The 23,431-nt window shown below is 44.8% G+C and overlaps 1 protein-coding gene across 2 annotated transcripts in view; it reads right to left on the reverse strand.

Moving 5' to 3' along the window:
• LOC122811051 (proline-rich protein 12-like) overlaps nucleotides 1-23,431 on the reverse strand; it is a 1,358,252-nt gene that overhangs the window by 135,093 nt on the left and 1,199,728 nt on the right. For both annotated transcript variants that reach the window (XM_044082594.1, XM_044082593.1), the window contains exons 10-11: nucleotides 18,651-18,779; nucleotides 18,268-18,365 (exon numbers count right to left, since the gene is read on the reverse strand). In XM_044082594.1, coding sequence (XP_043938529.1) covers nucleotides 18,268-18,365; nucleotides 18,651-18,779 — 227 coding nt within the window. The remainder of the gene's footprint in view (nucleotides 1-18,267; nucleotides 18,366-18,650; nucleotides 18,780-23,431) is intronic.

Genomic DNA, 23,431 nt, shown 5'->3' on the forward strand with positions numbered 1-23,431 from the left:
AGCAGGTGGAGTTGCATGGCAGAGGTTGTGTGCAAAGGGTCATGGCCAGCCTGCATAGACGGTAGGACTGAGTCCCTCCCTGCTTGCTGATATACCACATCATAGTTGTGTTGTCTGTTTTGCTCAGGAGAGCCCTTGGGGAGAGAAGGGGCTTGAAAGCAGCATGGTCAGCTATCATCTCTTTTTGGTTGATGTGCAGATGGATTTGGTGTGGGGTCCACTGACCCTGTATGCACCTGCCGTCCAGGTGTGTACCCCAGTCATAATCTGGAGCATCTGTGGTGAAGGTCTGGGCAGCGGGGGGTGGTGAGAAATGTAGTCCTTTGTTGAGGGAGCATGCTGTTGTCCAACAAAGAAAATCTTTTCTGAGGCAAGGTATTATAGGTATGAGAGTTTCCAGGTCTTGAGAGTGTTGACACCAAATGCTTTTTAGGTACCACTGAAGTTTTCTCATATGCAGTCTGGCATAAGGAAGGAGTAGAATGCAAGATGCCATGAACCCCAGAGCTTGCAGGATTTTCCTTACAGATAGCTGGGTTCTAGTGGCTAGTTGAGAGAAGTAGGCTGTCAGGTAAGTTTGCTTTTCTGGTGTAAGGAATGCCATCTGGGATGCTGTGTCCAGGCTTGCTACCAGGAATATAATCCTTTGGGTGGGCACTAGTTTGGATTTCTTGTCATTGATAGTGTACCCCAGGGAGGTCAGTACAGACTTTACAAAGGCCAGGTGCTTGAGCAGCATTTCCTGACTGTCTGCCTGAATTAGGCAGTCATCTAAGTATGGGTAAATTTGGATATTCGTTTGTCTGCAAAAGGCAATGGCGGGTGCCAGACATTTTGTGAAAACTCTGGGAGCAGTAGATAAGCCAAAGGAAGCGGGGAGAACTGAAAGTGTAGAGATCCTGACCTGAAACGTAGGTATTGCCTGCATGATTCCCTGACAGGGATGTGGAGGTAGGCCTCTTTTAGGTCTAGGGTGGCTACCCAAGCATCCTTGGAATGCATGGGTAGCAGTTGCTGGAGGGTGAGCATTTTGAATATTGGTATCACCAGGAAGGTGTTTAGAATTGATAGATCGAGGAAGGGGTGCCATGTGCCCTCTTTTTTGGGAACCAGAAAAAGTCTGGAGTAGAAACCTTGGCCTATCTGTTCTGCAGGAATGTGCTCTATTGCCCTCATAGAGAGAGCAGGGAAAGGACTTGCTTTTTTGCCTCTGCCCACTGGTTTGGAGGTAGAGCTGGGAACCCTTTTGGAGTTGGAAGAGTGTGGAAAGAAAATTTATATCCCTGGGACACTCTGTTGAGGACCCAGCGGTCGTTGGTAATGGTGGCCCTGGTGCTTGCGTGAAAGTAGTTTTCCTCCTAGGGTCAAGTGCAGGTGGGCAGAGGGAGGGAGTGGGGGAGGAGAGTCATTGTCAGTTCTTACCATGGCAGGGGGGTGGCTTTAAACTCCCTGGTTTTGAAGTAGAGGACATCCACTGCTTTGATCTCCGGATTCCCTGTGGCTGCTGTCTGGGGGATCTGCTTCCCCAGGGTCTGGGCTGAACTGACCTGGTGGGGGACAGGAAAGGGCCAGTGTTTGGAGGGGCAATGCCTGCTGAACCTGGGTGGCTGGACCTGTAGAAAATCCTTAACTGTCTGCATAGATTTAGCTTTTTCTTCAATCTTTTTAAGACCTCCTCTGCCTTGGTGCCAAATAAGTTATCTTTGTGCAAGGGTGCATCCAATAATTTAGATTTGACATGGTCTGGCAAGGGTTGTTCCTTAAGCCAAGCATGCCTTCTAAGGACAGAACCGGTGACTGCTGCCCTGCAAGAAGCTTCTAGGGCGTCAAAACCACAGTGTAAGGTGTGCTTAGTTACTTGACTTGCAGAATGCATTTTACTCTTGTAACTTCTTAGGTTCTGCACAAGCAGGAAAAGAAAATTTTTGTTTGTGGAGTTCCATGGTATGTTGCTGAAATTTTAGCATATGGAACTGACAACTTAGTGCTCTGATAGCAAGAGTAGGAGAGGTGTATACTTTTTAACCCCATCTTTCTAGTCCTCGGGAACCCCTATCTGAGGGGGTGGGATTCTTAGCAGAAGTTTCTTTAATTCCTTTAGGCCCCTGAGAAATTATCTCAGGGTCCGCAGTAAGATTTTTGAAAATAAATTTGTGGGAGTCAGGGACTCTGCAATACCGGTCAGGTTTCCTGGGCGTAGGAGGGAGGGTGTCAGGAGTCAAACTGGACTCCAGGAAGACAACGCCAATGACATCCAGCACGGCGGGAATGGCCAGGGGTCTGTGCTGCAGGAGATCTAAGAATTCTCAGTCACTTTTTAGATTGAGGGTAATCCTGACATTCCCACTGGAAATGCTCCCTTAAGTTATGAAGGGTTTCCCCAAAGGAAAAGTCCTCGGGTGGAGAGGCTGAAGGAATGGATTCCTCTGCATCAGAATCCTCATAAGCAGATAGGGGTTGCATGTCTTCATATTCAGATGCATCAGAGTCATCAGACTCCTGTTCAGACAAAACTACTGGAGACAGATCTCTTTTTCTTTTAGAAGGGGTAGCTTGGCTTCCCCCTGATCAGCATTATAAGGTCTTCCACCATTTTAGGCGTTTGAGACTGAAGAAAGGAAGCTGGTGCCTGAGACTGGGTCGTCAGTTTCTTGGGTGTGGTTCATACCCTGGGCCTTTAGAAACTCGGTAGTTTTCGAAAGAACAGTAGATGCGAAAGAAGTCAGTTTGTGTCGAGAATCAGTAGTGTGAAGTATTTCCTGGGAAGCCAGTACCTGCTCAGTGGCTCTGGACCCATCCAAAGAAGAGACAACAGCAGGCTCCTTAGTCGAAGAAGAGTTTTGTGGCATACCATACTCTGAAAGGGTTTCAGTAACAGCGTGTGAATCCACAGAAGCAGGCATCAGGGGCTGCGAAAGCACCTCACTGAGGACCAGAGAAGTGACGACTAGCTTAACAGACGTGTCGCTGGTAGGTTTGGACCCGTGCGGTCTCTCTCTTTTTCCTTACGTTTTTTCGGATGATCTGCTGTTGGATGGCTTACCGACGCCATATCGGAATTCGAAGATTGTAAACGAAAATATCTAGCTACAATAAGGCCCCGACGATGTACAGTTCTGTTGTTAAAGCACAAAAGTGACAGCGAGGGATGTCATGGTCTGGGCCTAAGCAAGTGACCCAGTAAGTCTCGGTGTGGTATTTGCTTTCCACAGGCGAGACAATTGTTAACTTTTTCTGACATCCATTAGAGCAAGAAAAAAGGATCCCCAATGGGGTACTTAGCTTTAGAAGACTTCAGCTTCAATTCGGAAGACGAAAAAGAAGTTATGTACTCACCATAACGTTCCATCTGAGTAGGTAACTTCATTTGTTAGCAACCTGTGGGTATCGGGATCCGTCCTGGATCCGAGCCGGCAGCTTTCCAAGCTAGAGATCCGATTTCCAAGCCCCTCCCCTTACCCATAATACCCAGCTACCTCCCTCCAGTCCTCAGATCGAGTTTGCCCAATTATCAGACAACATCCAGACAAACAATGCCTGAATATCCTAACCTGATGCATAACAAAACTAAAACATTCCATCATTCAGGTAACGAAAAAACAGGTTGGGGGAAGGGGGGGGTCGGTTGCTGACAAATGAAGTTACCTACTCAGATGGAACATTATGGTGAGTACATAACTTCTTTATCTGAAGTAGTTAACTTCATTTGATCAGCAACCTGTGGGACAGAGTCCCCAGCTACCAAAAAAACTTGGAAGGTCCTCAAGGAAGCATATTCCAGAGCACTGCAGAGCCAAAGGCTGCCCTCCCTCTGGATATCAGATCTAGTTTACAGTGCAAAATGAAGGTATGAGAAGAAGCCCAAGTAGCCGCAGAACAGATGTCATCCAAGGGAACTCGACCAAAATGCAGCAGAAGTAGCCATAGAACGGGTAGAGTGAGCATGAACTCCCAAGGGTTCCGGCCGACCAGAAATTTTGTACGTAAGCAAGATGCAGTGGGATAGCCATCTAGCTAGAGTCACCTTTGTAACTGGGTTACCCAAGGATGGCTTAGCAAACGAAATGAAAAGCTGCTCCGACTTGCGAGAGGCAGCCGTCCTGTGCAAGTAAAAGCACAACTGTCTATGCACATCTAACGAATGCAGTCTGTACTCCCCTTTGTTCTGATAGTTAGGGAAGAAAACAGGCAAATTAATGGATTGGTTGATATTAGCCTCGGAAGCCACTTTAGGTAAGAAGGAGGGATTAGTCCTGAGAGATACTCTGTCCTTATGGAAGACCAGTTATGGGGGTTTAGTACAAAGGGCCTGAAGTTCAGATACCCTTCTAGCTGAGGTAATAGCAATTAAGAAGGCAGTTTTCCAAGATAAGAACTTTAAGTTCTTCTCCTTAGCATTTTACCCTCTAACCCAATTTCTCTGCTCATCTCAGTACCCTCCCTCCTCTCCTTCACCTACATTTCTTACCTTCACAGCTCTGATAAACTTGTTAAACTTACCTTCTAAATACTCTCTTGTAACTGATTGTCTTCTGCTTTTCTCACCTCCTCTGGCTCTTCCCGCTCCGTTCGCCCTTCGGGCTCACTCCGTTCCCCTACCCTGCCCCCAAATCCCACCTGCCCCCAACACATCCACATTTATACATCACCAACTCCACCCTACATTCTTTTCCACCAATTAGACTCTTTCCCTCCCCCACCACTTCCTACCACTTCCTACTTTAATTAATCAATCTAAACCCTCCTTTCATTTCTCCAGCCTCTCTTACCCCTCCCACTTCTCACTACACTTAACCCTACACTCTCCTCTCCTACTTGATATCTTCCTTCCACTCTTCTCTCATTTCTCTCCTAACTCACACTATTCCAACTACATCTTTTCTTCATCCCTTATCCCACCCATTCTAACATGTTCTCCCAAACTCTCATTTCCCTTCTCTCTTCTCATTTGTCTTCTTCCTCTCTATCACGCTACTTCTTACTGCTCAATAACTCACCCTTACCTGGCTACTTTTCACACCCTCACTTTCTCCCACCCACATCCTCCTTCACTCACTCACTTCCACTCCATTTCCCCCTGCCTTATCCCAATAAACCTACTACACCTCTTCCATCCGAAAATGCTCTCCTCCTCTACAAAAATCCTCTCTCTTACATTTCCACCAACCCCAAACAACTTCTTACTCTCCAAACCTAAAAGACTTAAAGTTTTCCCATATAATTTCCTAGCCTTATCTGGAGACATCCACCCTAATCCTGGCCCCTGCCTCAGTACAAACAACTCCTTCCCTCCTTCTCCCTCCTCCCACACTTCAAATACACCTCTCCCTCCCAGTCCTTCTACTCCTAAGACCTCTCCTACCACCCTTAAGGTCTTCACTATTAATGCCCAAAGCCTAAACAAACTTCACCATGTTCACGCCTGGATTAACCACAACCAACCTGACATCTTAGCCATCTCTGAGACCTGGCTAAAACCCCATATCTCTGACTCAGAAATCCTTCCTCCTGGCTTCAACATTCTCAGGAGTGACCGACTAAACAAAAAAGGTGGAGGCTCTGCCATTATCTACTCTAACCTTCTCTCCATAATCCCCCTGCAAATCTCAACCCCTCTATTCAAAAATACTGAAATCACTGCTTGTCTGCTCTAACTCAATAAACATAAAAATATCTGTATCATTTCTTTATACATCTCCCCTGGCGACAACATCTCTACCCTAGAGAATATTCTCCACTGGGCCTCATCTGAAATAAAATATGAAACATTTATTCTAGGAGACGTCAACATTGATTGGAACAAAATCAACACACCTTCCCCCACCCTAGCTATCAACCTTTTCAACTTCTCTCAATTAATCCATTCTACAACCAGGCCCAACAAAAAACACCCCCCCTGGCTCCATCATAGATTGGATTTTAGTCTCCCATCCTAACAAAATCTCTATCAGGAACTATCCCTGACTCCTTTAGTGACCATCTACCTGCCTTCATTCATCGCTCAGCTAACCCCTCTCATTTCCTACATAATTATATCCAAACTCGTAACCTTAGCAACTTCAACCCCATAATCTTCTCCAACATATTCAAAGAAATCAACTGGCAAATCCTTCAAACTCTGTCCCTCGACAATGCCATAGAACATTTTAACTCCATCTTCCTAAATACTCTCAACTCTCTAGCCCCCCTTAGAAATAAACGAATCAAAGCCAATTCTGCTCCTTGGCTGACCAAAGAGACTAAACAAACCATGCAACTCAGAGACAAATCTTGGAAGCTTTATCAGAAAAGCAAACAGCTTTCTGCCTTGCTCCAATATACCCAACTCCGCAACCAAGTAAAAAAACTAATCATCAGAGACTAAAAAAACTACTACAACAAACTTCAGTCTACTAATCTTAACAACCCCAAACATTTCTGGAAATCTGTTAACTCTCTTCTCCATCCTGGGTCACAAAATAACCCCTGCCCTGACCCTAGTTTAACTGACAATGAACTAAGCTCACTCTTCAACACTTTCTTTACTGACTCTATAGCCAAACTAACCAAAACATTCCCTGATAACAACCCTTCCAACTTCCTAAACTCTCCGAAGGACTGTCACCCTATGTTTCAACTCAAACCAGTTTCCACAACTTTTATAAAAAGCTCTTAACCAAACTAAAACCTTGTTCCAATGCCCTGACAACATTCCCCTCCTTCCTCAAACACGCAGTCAAGGAATAGCTCTTCCAATTAGCATCCTGATTAACAGATCCTTAAAAGAGTCATTCATTCCCAAACTCTGGCGTTCTGCCTACATTCTACCACTTCATAAAGGAGGTAAAAACAACTCTACTTCTAACTTCCGCCCTATAGCCCTACTCTCTCCTATATCCAAAATTCTTGAGAAATGTGTCCACCGCCAACTCTTACCCTACTTAACAGAGAATCAGCTACTTACACCCACCCAACACGGTTTCCGTCCAGGCCACAGCACTATAACTGCCCTACTTTCCTTCTTAGAAACAGTTAATCAAGCCAGAGATTCCGGACTTCTAGTATCCACTGTTCTGCTGGACCTATCTAAAGCCTTTGATACCATCTCCCATTCACATCTACTCTGTCACCTCTCCAACCTTAATCTTTCCACTAATACTCTTGCCTGGTTCTCCAGCTACCTCTCTGACAGATCCCAGGCTGTCAGATGGAAGAACTCTACCTCCTCCTTCTTACCTACTCCTACTGGCGTTCCTCAGGGATCCATTCTCGGTCCCTTACTTTTCAACATCTTCATAAACAACCTTCACACTGCTCTCCCTGACACTACAGTCATCCAGTACGCTGATGACTCTACCTTAGTCTGTGCCGCCCCCAGCTTTACTGAACTTCTCTCTAAAACTCAAACAGCTTTTTCCACTACAGAAAACTGGATGCACCAAAAAGTAAAGTTTTGTACCTACCATAAATGTAGATGTTCGAGGATCCACATTGCTGCAGTCCTAACCATTGGGTAGTCCGCTGTCCAGTCGGCCCGAATACCAAAGTATATGTCTGACGTCGGTCAAGGCGCATTAGACTGACGTCAGGACGTCAGGGTACTAATGCGCATGACCGACGTCATATCCTCAGTCTTTTCTTGCCCCAGATGTCAGAAGGCCCTAAAAAGACAAGGCCCAAACCAAAACACCAACAAAAACCCTGCACCAAACATATATACAATATATACAAATGCACAAGAGTATAGCCTAACCCACACCACAACCCCTAAACACAGAGGGGAAGGAGGGAGGGTAAATTGGACTGCAGCAATGTGGATCCTCGAACATCTACATTTATGGTAGGTACAAAACTGTACTATGTTCTTCATTCCACATTGCTGCAGTCCTAACCATTGGGTAGAATCCCAAAGCAGAGGTAAGGGAGGCTGGCAAATCATAAGGAAGCAGGAGCTGTCAACATGCCTTGCAAAATAGCTGTGGCAAAACCAGCCCTAGATTTAGAGTAGAGAGGAAGGTGGTAATGCTTAGAGAAAGTATGTACTGAACTCCAAGTAGCTGCCTCCAAAATATCCTTAGTTGCCACCCCCCTGAGAAATGCTGTTGAAGTGGCAGTAGCCCTTGTGGAATGAGGCCTAATCCCAGCCGGAATCTCCTTGCCATGATGGGAATAACAAAAAGAAATGCAAAACCCAATCCACTTAGAAATAGTTTGCTTAGACACAGGCTTGCCCTGAGAAGTCAAGGCAAAAGAAACAAACAACTGCTGAGACTGCCTGAAATCCTTAGTCCTGCTTAAATAATAACGTAACTGCCTATGTACATCTAAAGTGTGCAAAATCTTTTCTCCCTTGTTTTGGGGATCTGCATAGAAAGTAGGCAAATGAATAGTTTGGTTTAAAGCCACACTAGAAACCACCTTAGGCATAAAGGAAGGATTAGTACGTAATGATACTCTATCCTTATGGAAAATCAAAAAGGGCTCTACTGCCATAAGGGCCTGCAACTCAGAAACCCTTCTTGCAGAAGTAATGGCCAACAAAAAAGCAGTCTTCCATGACAAGTATTTTAACTCAGCAGTAGCCGCAGGCTCAAAAGGTTGTAGAGTAAGTTTTTCCAACACAAAATTGAGATCCCAAGCAGGAGTAGGAGCTCTACGTGGGGTCTTATATTCTTTGCCCCTCTAAGAAACTGCTTGAACAAAGGATGTGAAAACAATGGTGGGTCACAATCATAGTGAGCTGAAATTGCTGCAGCATGAATTTTAATGGAAGAGAAGGACAAACCTTTGTCCAATAACTCAGTAAGATATTGAAGAGCCACACTCAAATTAGGCTCAGAAATCTCCAAATTCTTTGCTGCACTCCAAAACAAAAATCTCTTCCATTTTTCTGCGTACACTTTCCTTGTACTAGGTCTTCTGGCTTCCATAATCACATTTAAAACTTGTTGAGGAAGTTGAGACCTGCTGTGTTTCAAAACAGAATATGCCAGGCTGTTAGATGAAGAGATTGCAGCTTGACATTGAGCAGGTGACCGTCCCTCTGAGATAACAGGTGTGGAATCAATGGTAAAGGCCATGGAGGCTTCCTTACCAGACTCCTTAGAAGTGGGTACCAGTGTTGCCGAGGCCAATCTGGAGCTATCAAAATCATCCTTGGCTTGTCTTGTCTGATCTTTAGGAGCACCTTTGGGAGAAGAGGGAGAGGTGGAAAGGCATACACATGAAGATTTTTCCAACTGAAAGAAAGAGCGTCCACTTTCCAAGCTGTGTGATGAAACCCCTTTGTGCAAAACTTTGGCAGCTGGTGGTTTAGTGGAGAAGCGAACAGATCTATGTCTGGAGTTCCCCATGACACTGTCAAATTCTGAAATACATGAAGATCCAGTTTCCACTCGTGGGGATCCATGATTTGCCTGCTTAACACATCTGCTAAGGAGTTCTGTGCTCCCGGCAGAAACCTTGCATGAAGAGTTAGTTGCAAGCTGAGCGCAGTCTCCCATAAAATCATTGCTTGCCTGCATAGAGGATAAGAATGTGTTCCCCCCTTGTTTGTTGATGTACCACATGACAGTTGTGTTGTCTGTTAGAATCAACACCTGCCCAGGAAGAAGTAACTCCTTGAAAGCCATTAATGCAAACTGAACTGCTAACATCTCCTTCATATTGATATGTAGATGCTGTAGTCTGGCAGGCCACTTGTCTTGTATCCACTTTCCATTTAGATGAGCTCCCCAAGCAATGTCCGAGGCATCTGTCGTTAAAATCTGACTCGCCTCTGGTCGGGTCACAGAGAGTCCCTTGTTTAGGTGACATTCCTGAGCCCACCACAAAAATTCTTTTTGAATGCAAGGTATTATTTGAATGACAGTGTCCAAATCCTGGCAGTGCTGTGTCCACACATTTTGAGATACCATTGCAGCTTCCTCATATGCAGTTTGGCATTGGGAAGCACCAGAATACAAGATGCCATGAACCCTAAGGCTTGAAGGACTGTCCTTGCAGTCAGCCCGGACTGAAGAGATAGTTGATGGAAGTAACTGGAAAGATTCTTTTGTTTGTCCGGGGTTAAAAAGGCCATCTGGGCTGCTGTATTCAGTCTCACACCCAGAAAGCACATGTCTTGAGAGGGTACTAGACTGGACTTTATTTCGTTCACAGAATACCCTAGGCATCTTAGCACTGCTATGACATATTCCAGATGCTGTAGAAGGTCTTCCTTTTCTTGAGCCAGAATCAGGCAGTCGTCCAAGTAAGGATAGATTTGAATTCCTTTCAGCCTGAAGTAAGCTATCACTGGAGCCAGAACCTTTGTGAATACTCTGGGCAGTAGATAAGCCAAAGGGCAATGCAGAGAACTGATAATGAGAATTTCCAGCTCGAAACGCAGATACTTCCTGCAACTTAGTCTTATAGGCACATGAAGGTAAGCTTCCTTGAGATCTAAAGTTACCATCCAATGATCTTTGCCCAGCAGAGGTAAAAGCTGTTGTAACGTCAACATCTTGAACTTGGGAATGTCCAGATAAGTGTTGAGGATAGATAAATCCAAAATTGGTCTCCACGTGTTCCCCTTCTTTGGAACTAGGAACAGGCGAGAATAAAATCCTAGGCCCCTTTCTGGTACAGGGACTGGCTGGATAGCCCCTATTTGGAGTAACAAAGAAATTTGCTTGTGAGCCTCTTTCCTTTGTGGAGGGGGAACGCCTGGCATGCCTTTGAAAGGGGCAATGTATGGAAATAAAACCTGTAACCGTGGTGAATGATATCCAACACCCATCTGTCTTGAGTGATTAAATCCCAATTTTCTTTGAAAAGAGACAGTCTTCCTCCCAAAGGAGCTGCCAGACGAGAATCTACTGGCAGCTGAAAAGGCAGGTCATTGGGTCTGTTTACGAAAGGACTGACCCCTGCCCTCACCAGAAGGCTGAGCAGGTGAACCCCCTGTTCTAGGCCTAAAAGAACCTTGAGCTCTGCCCCTACCACGCCTAGACCTACCCCTAGACTGGGAATCATAAGCAGGATATGTCCATCCCTTAGTAGGCCAATTTCTACTAAACTTCGGTGGCTGCACCTGCAAAAAATCTTTAACAGTTTGCATAGACTTAGCTTTGTCCTCCATTTTCTTTAAAACTGCTTCCACAGGCGAACCAAATAACACATCAGACTGTAAAGGAGCATCCAAAATCCTAGTCTTAACATGTTCTGCTAAATTCTGATCCCTCAACCAGGCATGCCTGCGAAGAACAGAACTAGTGGCAGCCACCCTCGAGGAGGCCTGCACAGCATCAAAACCACATTGCAAAGAATGCTTACCCACTTGTTCAGACACATGAACTAAATCCAGCAACTCTTTACACTCTATACCTTCCGCCAAAGCATCCACCTTAGATTTCAATTGTGAAAGGAGATAATTTTGATATTTTAGCATGTGAAACTGACAATTCAACGCTCTCATGGCTAAAGTGGAAGAAGTATACACTTTCTTTCCCCACCTATCCAAAGCCCTTGCCTCTTTATCAGTGGGAACAGGATTTTTAACAACAGAGGCCTTAACACCCTTAGGCCCCTGAGAAACAGTTTCCGGGTCTGCCCTAGGACTCTTAAACAGATACTTATGAGCTTCAGGCACCCTATAGTACCTATCAGGCTTAACAGGGGCAGGAGGCAAAGAATCAGGGTTCAGGGAAGCCTCTGCAAAACATCTTCCACCACATTCAACACAGTAGGTATAGCCAAGGGCCCATGCTGGGGGAAACATAAGAATTCCCTAAGCCTTTTCCTGGAATCAGAGTAATCTTGGCCTTCCCATTTAAAGTGCTCCCTCATGGAATGCAGAGTCTCTGAAAATGAGAAATCCTCAGGAGGAGAAGCTGTAGGAGTGGAATCATCCACATCAGAATCAGAATAAGGAGGATACTCCTGCAAGTCTTCCACAGAAGACTCAGAAGCCTCTGAACACCGGTCAAAACTCTCAAACTCCGGTTCCACCCGAGGCCTCTTATCAGGAGGGGGCATAGAGCCTCTAATCATAGTAATTAAATCTTCTGCCATTTTAAGCATATGTTTCTTAGGCACAGAACCTGAAGTGCTAGGAGAAGCCCCCACTGAAGCTGAACTTGGCCTACCTCTCAAAGAAGTTTTGGAAACAGTAGGAGAAGCTCTAACTACCTTGGGAAGAGAGGGAAGAACAGTTACCTGAGAAGCCCCCTCAGCCTGGCCTACCTCCTGAGAGGGCACATCCTGTAACAGTAAAGTCTCTGCCTGAGACTCCAAAGAAACTCCTGGCAAAATCTCTGGCTCCACTGAGCCTTCTAAAGAACCGACGTCCGGGACTGCCGGTTCATCAACCCTAGGCTTTGCTGTCTTGTCCTTGCGCTTTTTGGACGAAGCGGGCGTCGGAGCATCCGACGGCATTTTGTAATTACACCGCTTCCCAAACACTAACCTGGCACAGTCTAACCTCCTCTTAATAGTGCGTTTGTTAAATCTAGCACAAGAGCGGCAACCAACAACGTCGTGCTCAGGCCCTAAACAAGGTATACACAAAGTATGGTAATCCCTATGAGGTATCTGTTTCCCACAAGAAATACAGTTATTCACTTTTTCTGACATCCGGTTAAATACTGAGGCAAGAAAAAACCAAAATGTTCTAACGGGTACTTAGCCAACTTTGATTCGGTCTGAAACTCCGACTTCGGAAATATTTCAGAACGCCAACCTGCACTCGCAAAACTGCTTCTGCATCGGACCATGCGGCAAAAAAGACTGAGGATATGACGTCGGTCATGCGCATTAGTACCCTGACGTCCTGACGTCAGTCTAATGCGCCTTGACCGACGTCAGCCATATACTTTGGTATTCGGGCCGACTGGACAGCGGACTACCCAATGGTTAGGACTGCAGCAATGTGGAATGAAGAACATCCACCTCTCCCTCAACTCCAATAAATCCAAAATACTAATTTTCCTCCCTTCCAAGACTTCTTCCTTGGACAAAAACTCTTTCAACATCCTCAGCCAAGCTAACACTCCTATTGAAGTGGTCCCCTATGCTAAACTCCTTGGCATAACCATAGACGAACATCTTAAATTTGACCTCCACATTCAACAAAATATAAAAAAAAACACCAAAAACTAGGCATGCTCTACAGGAATAATCTATTTCTTTCCAAATCCTCCAGGCAAACCTTAGCTACCTGCTTCCTCCTACCCTCTCTACTTTATGGAGCCCCTCTCCTAACTAATCTGTCTGCCTCCCTCACCTCTAAACTTGAAGCTTGCTATAATAAAATCTCTAAATTCACCACCAAATCCAAAAACTCAACCCACCACTGCCTCTCCCTTCAATCTTTAAACTGGCTAGAAATCCCAAACCACCTTGACTATCTCCAACTAACAACCACTCATAGATTAATATTCTACCCAGAAAAATGCCCTGCTCTATCCAACATCCTCCCCCCTTACATTCCCAACCGATCTCTAGATCTGAACACCAAAATCTAATCTCCATCCCCAGACCAAAACATCCCACTGGTCAACATCTTCTATCCTTCTCTCTAGGTAGGAAATGGAACTCTCTCCCTCCTTCTCTTAGAACCATACCAAACTCAGACTACTTCAAAACCCAACTTTTCTTACACCTATCTTCAAAATGGAAATGTTCTTGCTTTCACCCTACTTAATCCCAAGGTTCCCCTAGACTAAGCCCCTGTATTCCTGCACCTTTATACACTCAAACTCTAGCTATGTTTTTAGCAGGCTCTAACTTCACTGTATGGATGACAATATGGAATAGTTAGCAAAAAAAAAATATATATATATATTTCGACTAATTTTTAACTTTTGCTGTGTCTTATAAATTCTTGCATTGTATTGTAAATTTGCATTTTCAATGTTCTTACTGTGTCTACATTCTATTGTAAATATGCATTTTAAAATGTTCTTACTGTGTGTACTTTCTATTGTAAATTTGAATTTGCAGTGTCTTACTTTGTTTTCTTGCTGTTTGTATTATGTTTTGTATTCTTCTTAAACATTGTATTGGTTGTACTGCCTTTGGAGCTTTTCTCCCCGGGCCTCCACTGAAAATGGGTTCTTCTTGGCCCAGTGGACTTCCCCGGTAATCAAACTGAAATAAATAAAATAAATAAAAGTCAACAGAAGCTGCAGGCTCAAAAGGTGGACCAGTTAGAGCCTGAAGAACTAAGGTTAGGTCAAATGGAGGAACCACATTCTTGACAGGAGGCCTTAAAAGAAAGGTTCCCTTTAAGAAAGTCTTACAGATCTTAGTGGAAGCCAAGGGCCCAAGATTGTCCCCGATGTGGAAGTGGGAAATGACCACCATCTGAACCTTCACAGTAGAAGAACTGGCCCCTTCATGGAAAATGTGAGATAGAAATTCAAGTACTGCTGGAATGGGAGCCGTAAAAGGGTCCAAATCCCTATGTCGTGCCCAGATGGAAAAACATTTCCATTTACTGTTGTAGACCTTCCTGGTAGAAGGCTTATGTGCCACCACCAGGATGGATTTAACAGGAGACGAGATACCAGTAGTCCTAGCCACTAATGGAACTGGATCAACCAAGCCGTGAGCTTGAGGTCGTCCAGATTCGGAGTTTTCAATCCTGAAGGATGAGAAATCGGAATGGGATCCAAGGAGGAGCTATGAGAAGAGACCATAGGTACGGGAACCAGGTTTGACGAGGCCAGAATGGGGCTATGAGGATCAGCTTGCTCCCCAACCGATGAGCTTTCTGCAGGAATTTTGTCATTAATGGTAGAGGAGGATAAGCATAAAGGAGACCGGATGGCCAAGCATGAACTAGACCATCTCTGGGGCTCTCCCCCGGTGGGGGAATTAGAGCGAAAAACTAGCTGCACTTTGCGTTCGAAGGTGATGCGAAGAGATCGCAGCAAGGTTGACCCCATCTGAGGAAGATCTGTTTCACTACTAAGGGGTTCAGAGACCACTCGTAAGGCGAGAGGATAGTTCGACTCAGCTTGTCCACTAGAATGTTGGACCGACCCGGAATGTGCGTTGCTAGCAGAAAACGGCTGGTGGATATCGCCCACTCCCAAACTCTCACGGCCTCTCGACAAAGAGGGTAAGACCTGGTCCCCCCCCCCCCGTTTGTTGATGTACCAGACCACCGACATGTCTGTCTGAATTGCAATAGTCCCCGGAGGAAGAAGGGCATGGAGAGCCTGCAACGCTAGAAGCACCGCCCTCATCTCCAGAACATTGATATGCAGAACGGTCTCAAAAGGAGTCCACGTGCCTTGGACAGTTCTGCCCATGCAATGCCCCCCCCCCACCCCAGGCGAGAAGCGTCCGTGGTCACCATGGCTTGAGGTTGAGGCATCAAAAACTCTCGGGAATGGAGCCACCAAAGTAGGGAGTCCCTGCAAACTCTGCTGAGTGGAATTGGTGAGTCCAACGGATGTCAAAGGATGGACCACTGGCCCTGTAAGGTCCACTGAAGAACTCTCATGTTCAAGCGGGCTAGTGGTGAAAGGTTTACAGCAGCTGCCATGGACCTTAGGGGTCTCAGGACTAATTCCACTGGTGGGGCCGGGGATTGTAGAAGCACTAATACATGGAGAATTAAGGTGCAGAGCCTGTCCGCTGTCAAAAAGGCCTTGGACTGAAGTGTGACTATTCTGGCCCCTATGAAATCCAGGACCTGAACAGGCTGAAGGGATGATTTTTCATAATTTTGTTTGTCCTCGGTCGCCATGGACTCCGGGGGGACCCAGCGTACTCTTTTATAAGATCCCACTGAAGCCTAATCACATGTGCCAGGTAATTCAGCGCCTTTATGGTAAAGGTAGCTGAAGCAAACATCTGCCTTCTGATGCGATCCATCATCCGAGACTCCTTGTTGAGAGGATGGACCAAGGAACTTTCTTGCGCCAGTTCCTTCTTGGTGGCAGCCGCCACCACCACGGCATCTGCCAGGGAACCTTTACTCCATGCTGGCTTGCCTGTCGAGGGCTAAGGATTTTATCTGGTCTCCTAGGAATTGGCTCCACAGTGTCCGGCTCCTTCCATGCCCTGGTAGTAAATTAAGTCTACCAGGGGGTCAGCCGGAGGGGACACCCAAGAGGTAGACGGGCCTGCATCAAACGCCTCCAGAAACACTGACTCACCTGAAGAAGGCTTCTGGGCTGACCACCTCCCTCTAATGCGCATCTCCATAATGCCTCCAAAGGATGATGTCCTCGGGTGGGGGGGGTGACCTGGGGGAACCTTCCCCTTCCTCCAAGTCAGTGTCTTCCATGAGGGACTCGGGGGGGGGGGGGGGGTCCAAGTGCCTCCTTTTACACTTTCATTTGTGAGGGACCTCCTCGGTGGCACTGTCCGAGGAGGGCTCGCCAACGGGGTCATGCTCCTCTACAGGAACTAGCTGGGGTGTAGACGCAGGCTGTCCCTGGGGCCGGACGATGGAAGACAGGCCCATCTGCGAGGGAATGGCGGGTGGATCCATAGCACGAACCAGGGACCTTGAACCCTTCGAGAGCACCCTCTCCACCACGTCGAAAGCCGAAGGTGAACCACTCTCCCTGGGATCTGAGAGCAGCCCCCTTGGATCCAACGTGTGGACTGGTGCCGAAGCGATCGGACCCGAAAGGGAAGTGTGCTCCGACCGCATCGGAGCCAAAGAAACACTTACCCCTGCAGATCGAAAGCTCGGCTCCTGGCCAGGAGAGCTCAGATCCGAAAAAGGACCCGATAAACTCGAGGGTAAGGCCGAAGTAGCGATTAATATCGGTGCCAACTCCCCAGCTCTGAGGCTACTCGGATCCGATGTCTCCGAAACCCGATAATGGATCGGAGAAGGAGCAATGGGGGGTAAAGAAGGGGGCCGGAGGGGGGAGGGCAAGAGCACTTCCATCTGCATCTGGGCCTGAAGGAAGCGATGCATCATCCGGGTCCATGTCTGCGTCGGAAAGACTCCTCATAGACCCAGAAGAGGTCGCTGAGGCTGGCCAGGAAGACCACTTGGACGACCTTGAAGGTGACCGGGACTCCTCCTCCGGCTCCGGAGAGAAACGTGGGGAACGGAGCTGAGAGGGGGAGGACCCGGGGACCTTCATTGGGGAACAGAGCCTGCTTAGCCGGCGGGGCCGAAGGGGCTGAGTTGGCCCGCTGCTTGCGACTCTTATGCCTTTCTCTGTCTCTCTCTCCCTCTCTCTATGCCTCTTCTCTTTTTTAGCAGAGTCCCTCTCTCCCTGGTATACAGTGGGAGGTTGAGTCCCAGCCAGGGGAGAGGGAACTGATGGCTGAACAGCCGCAGCCCCGACTGGTGCTGCAGCCCCGACTGGTGCCACTGAGGGAGAGAAGGAAGAAGTAGAATCCGCGGGTAAGAGACTCGCTAGGATTAACTTGTTCCTCCTGTCTCTCAGAGCCCGGGGGTTAAAGGCAGCACAAATCTGGCAGCCTGATGTTAAATGTGCAACCCCCAGGCAAAGAACGCACTGAGTGTGGCCATTGGCTGGGGACAGCTTATTACCACACTCAGAGCATTTGGAAAAAATGGCCTTAGGGCCTTCGGCCATAACAAACACAAGCACACTCCCTAACACACAGATAAGGGGAAGGGGAACACACTAACATTGAACTAAAATTAAACTAAACTAAGTTAAACTACCCAAAGGATCTAAATGCACACACACACAGCAATTAAAGAAGAAAGAAATTTAGAGTAATTTCCTACACTTTCTCTTACCTAATAGCCAAGAGCTCATCACTCATGCTTATAGAAGCCGCGGCAAATGAGATCTGAGGACTGGAGGGAGGTAGCAGGGTATTATGGGTAAGGGGGAGGAGCTTGGAGCTCAGATCTCTAGTTTGGAAAGGTGCCGGCTCGGATCCAGAACGGATCCGATAGCCACAGGTTGCTGATCAAATGAAGTTAACTACTTCAGATACTCAGTTAGCAGCTGACCGGCACTCGTGCAAACTGCTTCTGCTTCGGGCTCCTTGGCAAGAAAGACTGATGTAATGACATCAGCTGCCTTACTTTATACTACTGATGACCTGACGTCAGTCCTAAAGCGACAGCAACTGACCAAAAATACTAAGCCTTTGGTATTTGGGCCAGCCGCGGGTTACCCTGGCAGGGATAACTCAAATGTGATGACTTTGACAGTGAAACACGAAGAACATCAAAGGATGCCTCTGAAATACTAAATCCATGCCATGTGCTTCGTCACAGTAAGAAGCCCTTACATTCCTCCCCCAAAATGTAAACAAATTTATGCCCTTGAAATACTGAGGCGTTACCTGTAATGAAGAGTTCATGGAGATTTTCTTCAGTATCTTCTTTTTGTGGTCATTCAATACTGCATCAATCTTTCTCATAGGAGGCAGGTACAGTTCATCTAGTGATAGAAAAAAGTGATGGTTAGTTTACATATTTAAAGAGCTATTTCTGTTTCAGTCGATGTACATCTGGAAGTATGTTAAGCTCCACATGAAGAAGTTTGTTTCTGATAGACAGTGCCCCACCAAGGAACAAAAGCAAACATACACTAAGCAGAAACTGTGGATTACATATTGCAAGATTAACATGTTCCCTTCTAAAGCCTACAGAAAGGACACCTTATCCACATATGATCATGACAAAAGGCAGAACAAAATGCAACTTACATAAATAAGAACCTTACCACTAGTATCCTCCAAAGCCTGGATCATATCTGGGTCTAGAGCGGTGCTAACCAGCATCTCTACGTAACTCCGATACATTTCTTTCATTGCACGTGTGTTCAGAATTCGGCCTGCAGGGACACGCTCCACTATAAAATGAACAGAAAAGAAAAATATGTAGAATGACAACATTCCAAACTAATACTGTAACAAACCCCGCACATTTCACATTAAGACACAGGAGCATTCAAAACAGAAACAGTTTAACTTAAATTTAACCTAACAACAAGCGTTATGGGTTCCGAACTAACACTAACAAATCCCACTCATTTCATGATATTATACAGGAGCATTCAAAACAAAGTTTAACTTAAATTTAACCTAACAAACAACAAGTGTTACGGGACAGCAATATAAGCTGTTTACCTTAGCAGTACGGAAATTTGATGTAATACTACATTCTCAACTGCAACAGGGTGACTGGTGATGAAGCAGATTGTCAACACACACATCATGCATATTATCTTCACCACTCACAAGACATCACTGCAGGCAGTCATCTGAAAGGTTTCTGCCCCATCATCACAGGACTTCAGACCAGTATCTTACACCAGAGAGAAGCAAGAGAATGAAAAACATTTTTACACTTTTCTTTACCACTAATGATCACTAAATCTTTGTTTCTGTTTTCAGAAATGATCTAGTCTCATGTCCCTACAGTGAATTAGGGAATATCGTGCTATGATAAGGATGCTCCCTCTGGGATTTAGTAGGGAGAGCAAAGATCAAACAAGAATGTTTCGAAATAGACAGCAAAGCTGCTGTGGACAGAGTTAAGTGTCTCTTCCTGTATATTATAAAAATGAGAAAGTGGACACAAACCAGACTATGGCAGTATAAAATGATTTAAAAAACCTTCTGGATACAACAGTTGCAGCTTCAGCAAAGAAAATAAAATACCTCTGTAACACCTACTTTTGAAATTTCACAAACTCAAACAGCAGAAAGGTGAGAATTTTGACCATATCTTCCTACATTCATCCATTCTTCAATGCCCATTTTATCTTAGTCAGGGCTGCAGGGTCCTGCAGCATATATCCAAACAATGGCAAAGAACCAATCCTGGATGGAGATGCTGGTCCACTGTAGTATCCACACATGCATATACCCACACACACATGTATGTACACAAGCAATACAGAAATTGCTCATCTACCCAGTGTCACATGTTTGGACATAGGAAGACAGTACCCAACAAAAACCCCAACAGAAACGTGGAAGCAATGCAGATTCTGCACAGAAGGCAGCCTAGACAAGAGCAAACTACAGAGCCTAGATGTTTGAGGCACTAATTCTAAGTGCTACATCAGTATGTTGCCTTTATCTACAGAACCTACTAATGTAAATTGGTGCAAAGGCAATCCATTTCATAACAGACGATGATCAAAACAGCATATCCAACACAAAATGGCCTGCGAGTATATGAAAGACGTGTGCAATTATACCACAACAAAATAATGTCGGACTGTCAAACATTCCTAAACAACATTTTATTAATCAGCCCAACACTTCTACAAATCATAACAATACAGTGGTTGCCACGTTTAGGTTTGCCTTAAGAGCAACCAACAGCCTTTAGCACAATTAAGTGCAGGTCTTACCATTTGTGAAAAAGACCCAGACTGGGTTTTATTGGAGCATTCCTCTTATCTAAAGACAGTGGTCTCAAAGTCATTACGTAGAAGGTGCAAGCACTTTAAAAGTGCTGCAGCAATTACGCAATGTTAATCTTATCATTCTAAGTCACTTTTAGAGAGTACACATTTCAGCAGCAATTACTCGGGTGTTGACCCTTAGTCATGACGCTCAGTCCAAAAGACAATTAACTATTTATTGAATTTCTCTTCTAAATTAATGTCACACCTGTTACCTTGCTAAAATATGTAGACAAGCAGCAGTTCACAAGCCTTCCTCCACACAGTTTGAAAACAAACAGTTTGTTTCTGTATATTTAAAAATATACTTTTTTTATTTTTTTGACTTAGGACGAGTTTAAGTTCGCTACTTCTACCACCGCTATCATCTTCTTCTGGCTTTTCCCGGCTAGGGGTCGCCACAGCGGAACTCCGGTCTGCTAATGATTGGCAGTAGATTTTTATGGTGCCGAGGTGGCAGTTCGACGCCCAACCTTCAATGAAGGCATGCCCATTCACGCATGCCTTTCGAACGCCACTCGACTGCGGGGAGGACATGCAGACTCCACACAGTAGGCGCTCCAGCCAAGAATTTAATGGGAGAATCTCTTGCTGTGAGGCGACAATGCTACTGCTGCACCACCGTGACTACTGCTATCTAATCTTATTAATATACAGTGATTAACTAGATATATATGAATTTAAAATCTTCCACACAGAGAAGTTTCGTACACTGTTTTGTTTTTGGACCCACTATACTTAGTTAATGGGTTGTTTGAGACTTTGTTGGATACCACAGAGATTAACTAGTAAAACGATAAGACCACTTCAAAAAAAATAAATAAATAAAGACTAAAGGCATAAACGATTTAAAAAATTCCACAAAAGATTTTTAATCATGAAAACAGCAAGTGGAAGTAAGCGCTTTTGTCTTGTTTCAATGAACAAAACTTCATCAGACAAGTTAACATTGCCCAACCCAACACTTTAAATACACCACAAGTCACATGGTAGCCCAATTACATCATTAAGCAGCACCTAAAAAAATCATTAAAAAGCAAGAAAACTATAAAATAAGTGACCATAACTTTAGTTACCAGATTACAGACCAAGTGGAACAAGACCCCTGAGGAAGGACCTTTTTCTTTAAAATTAGAATTACAAGAATTATTGTGGCAAATACGATTAAATGCTTATTGCCAAACCAGGCCTTAACGATGCATGCACTCTCTTGCTTGCATTTTAAAATTAAGAAGTTTACAAAGGTAGTGATTTTTTTACATTTATATATCCATTTGTTGCTGGTGCCAACTTTTCAATAACTTTTCATAACAGTAATTTTTGCACTTATATTTATTGTGCCCGAGTTTTAAATGCATATATTACACATTTTACATTTCTGTTGCTTTTTAATGATTTTTTTAGGTGCTGCTTAATGATGTAATTGGGCTATGATGTGACTTGTGGTGTTTTTAAAGTGTTGGGTTGGGCAATGTTAACTTGTCTGATGAAGTTTTGTTCACTGAAACAAGATGAAAGCGCTTACTTCACTTGCTGTTTTCGTGAGTAAAAATCCTTTGTGGATTTTTTTAACTCGTTTATGCCTTTAGTCTTTAATTTTTTGAAGATACCACAGAGATTACTTGTTTTTTTTGATAGTTGATAATTACTTACAACAGTTATTATTGCAATCAAGAAATAGAGTTGGTTTATATAGTTACAATAATTTTAGGTAGAATGATAGTACACATTATAATGAAAGGGGTGTCTACAAGGGTTTTTAGGTAGATTACAGGTAGATCTTTGGAAGAAGAGATTAACAGAAAGTAACGGTTTAGCTAAAGTACATTAGTAAGACTAGCAGCTAGTTTGTAGAGAGAAATGGGGGAGCTAGGTTGATTGGAACAGGGGTTGCTTTGGAACAGGGGCATATGCTTGCATCTTGTAGGTGCTTTTTTAGGGCGGGCTTGAAAGTCTTGTGGTCAGTTATTGTCCCGATGCTGCTTGGTAGGGCATTCCAGAGTTTTGCTACAGAGTAGGAGTATAGCCACTGACCAGCTTTTTTGTCTGGTCTGTGTAGGGTTACTAGTTGCTTGTCTTCTGATCAGGGTTTTCTGGCGGGTATGTAGGTTTGGAGGAGTGACTTGAGTGCTGGACTGTTAACAGATTGATATATAGCTTTGTGTGTCACACTGAGTTGTGTTATGGGGGTGCATTTATAGCAAACTTTGCAATTTTATTATAGCAAGATTTTAGCTTGCTTTTAAAGGTAACCTGAATGTTAGTCAGAATGGGACCACCATAGAGAATGGACGGGAGCATGTAAGGAGTAGCCGGGGTGGTACTGGTGGTGGAGCCCATGAAGTTTTTGTGTCGGTATAGCATTCCTACTTTGCAGTGTTTTTTTTATTGCATTGTGAATATGGAGGTCAAAGGAGAGTTTGTTGCCTACAGTTATTTCTAGTAGTTTGGCTTGGGTAACAACTTCTGGTTGAGTGTTGTTTAGAGAAATGATCTTGAAGTTGGGTGAGAGATTACTGCATATGAAAAGGAGAAGTTTTCTTGTAGTTGGGTTCAACAAGAGCTGTGCCTTGTTTAACCAGGTCTCTATGGATGTAAAGGCAATTTGGGTTAGATGCTGAAGGTGTTTTATGTTACTGGAGGAGGAGAGTATAGTAGCATTGTCAGCATACTGTATAAGATGTCAAACAGTAATGGTTCAAGAATGGATCCCTGTGGGACTCTAGTGCTATTTGGTAGATAGTTTGAGAGGGTTCCCTGCCATTTTACGCATTGTTGCCTGTCTGTTAAGCAACTGCTGAACCATAGTTGAGAAGTAGGGAAAAGACCGAGGGTAGAGAATGGTTGTAGTTCTGGGTGGGAAACAGCACTTGAAGGCCTTCGATAGATCAAGAAAAATTACAAAAGTTAGAAGTCTGGCATCCCTAGCTTTGCTGACTGTATCTGTGAAGGAGACTAATGCAGTAGTTGTACTATGTAAAGGTCTAAAGCTGTGCTGGTGGGACTAAGTAATTTGTTTTGTAGGGTACAATTAAGTGGTTGTTTATGTATGAATTTTTCTAATAGTTTGGATAGGTCAGATAGTA

This window comes from Protopterus annectens, chromosome 9.part0 (assembly GCF_019279795.1).
Source record: "Protopterus annectens isolate FY-2018-M chromosome 9.part0, PAN1.0, whole genome shotgun sequence".
Lineage (NCBI taxonomy): Eukaryota > Metazoa > Chordata > Ceratodontiformes > Protopteridae > Protopterus > Protopterus annectens.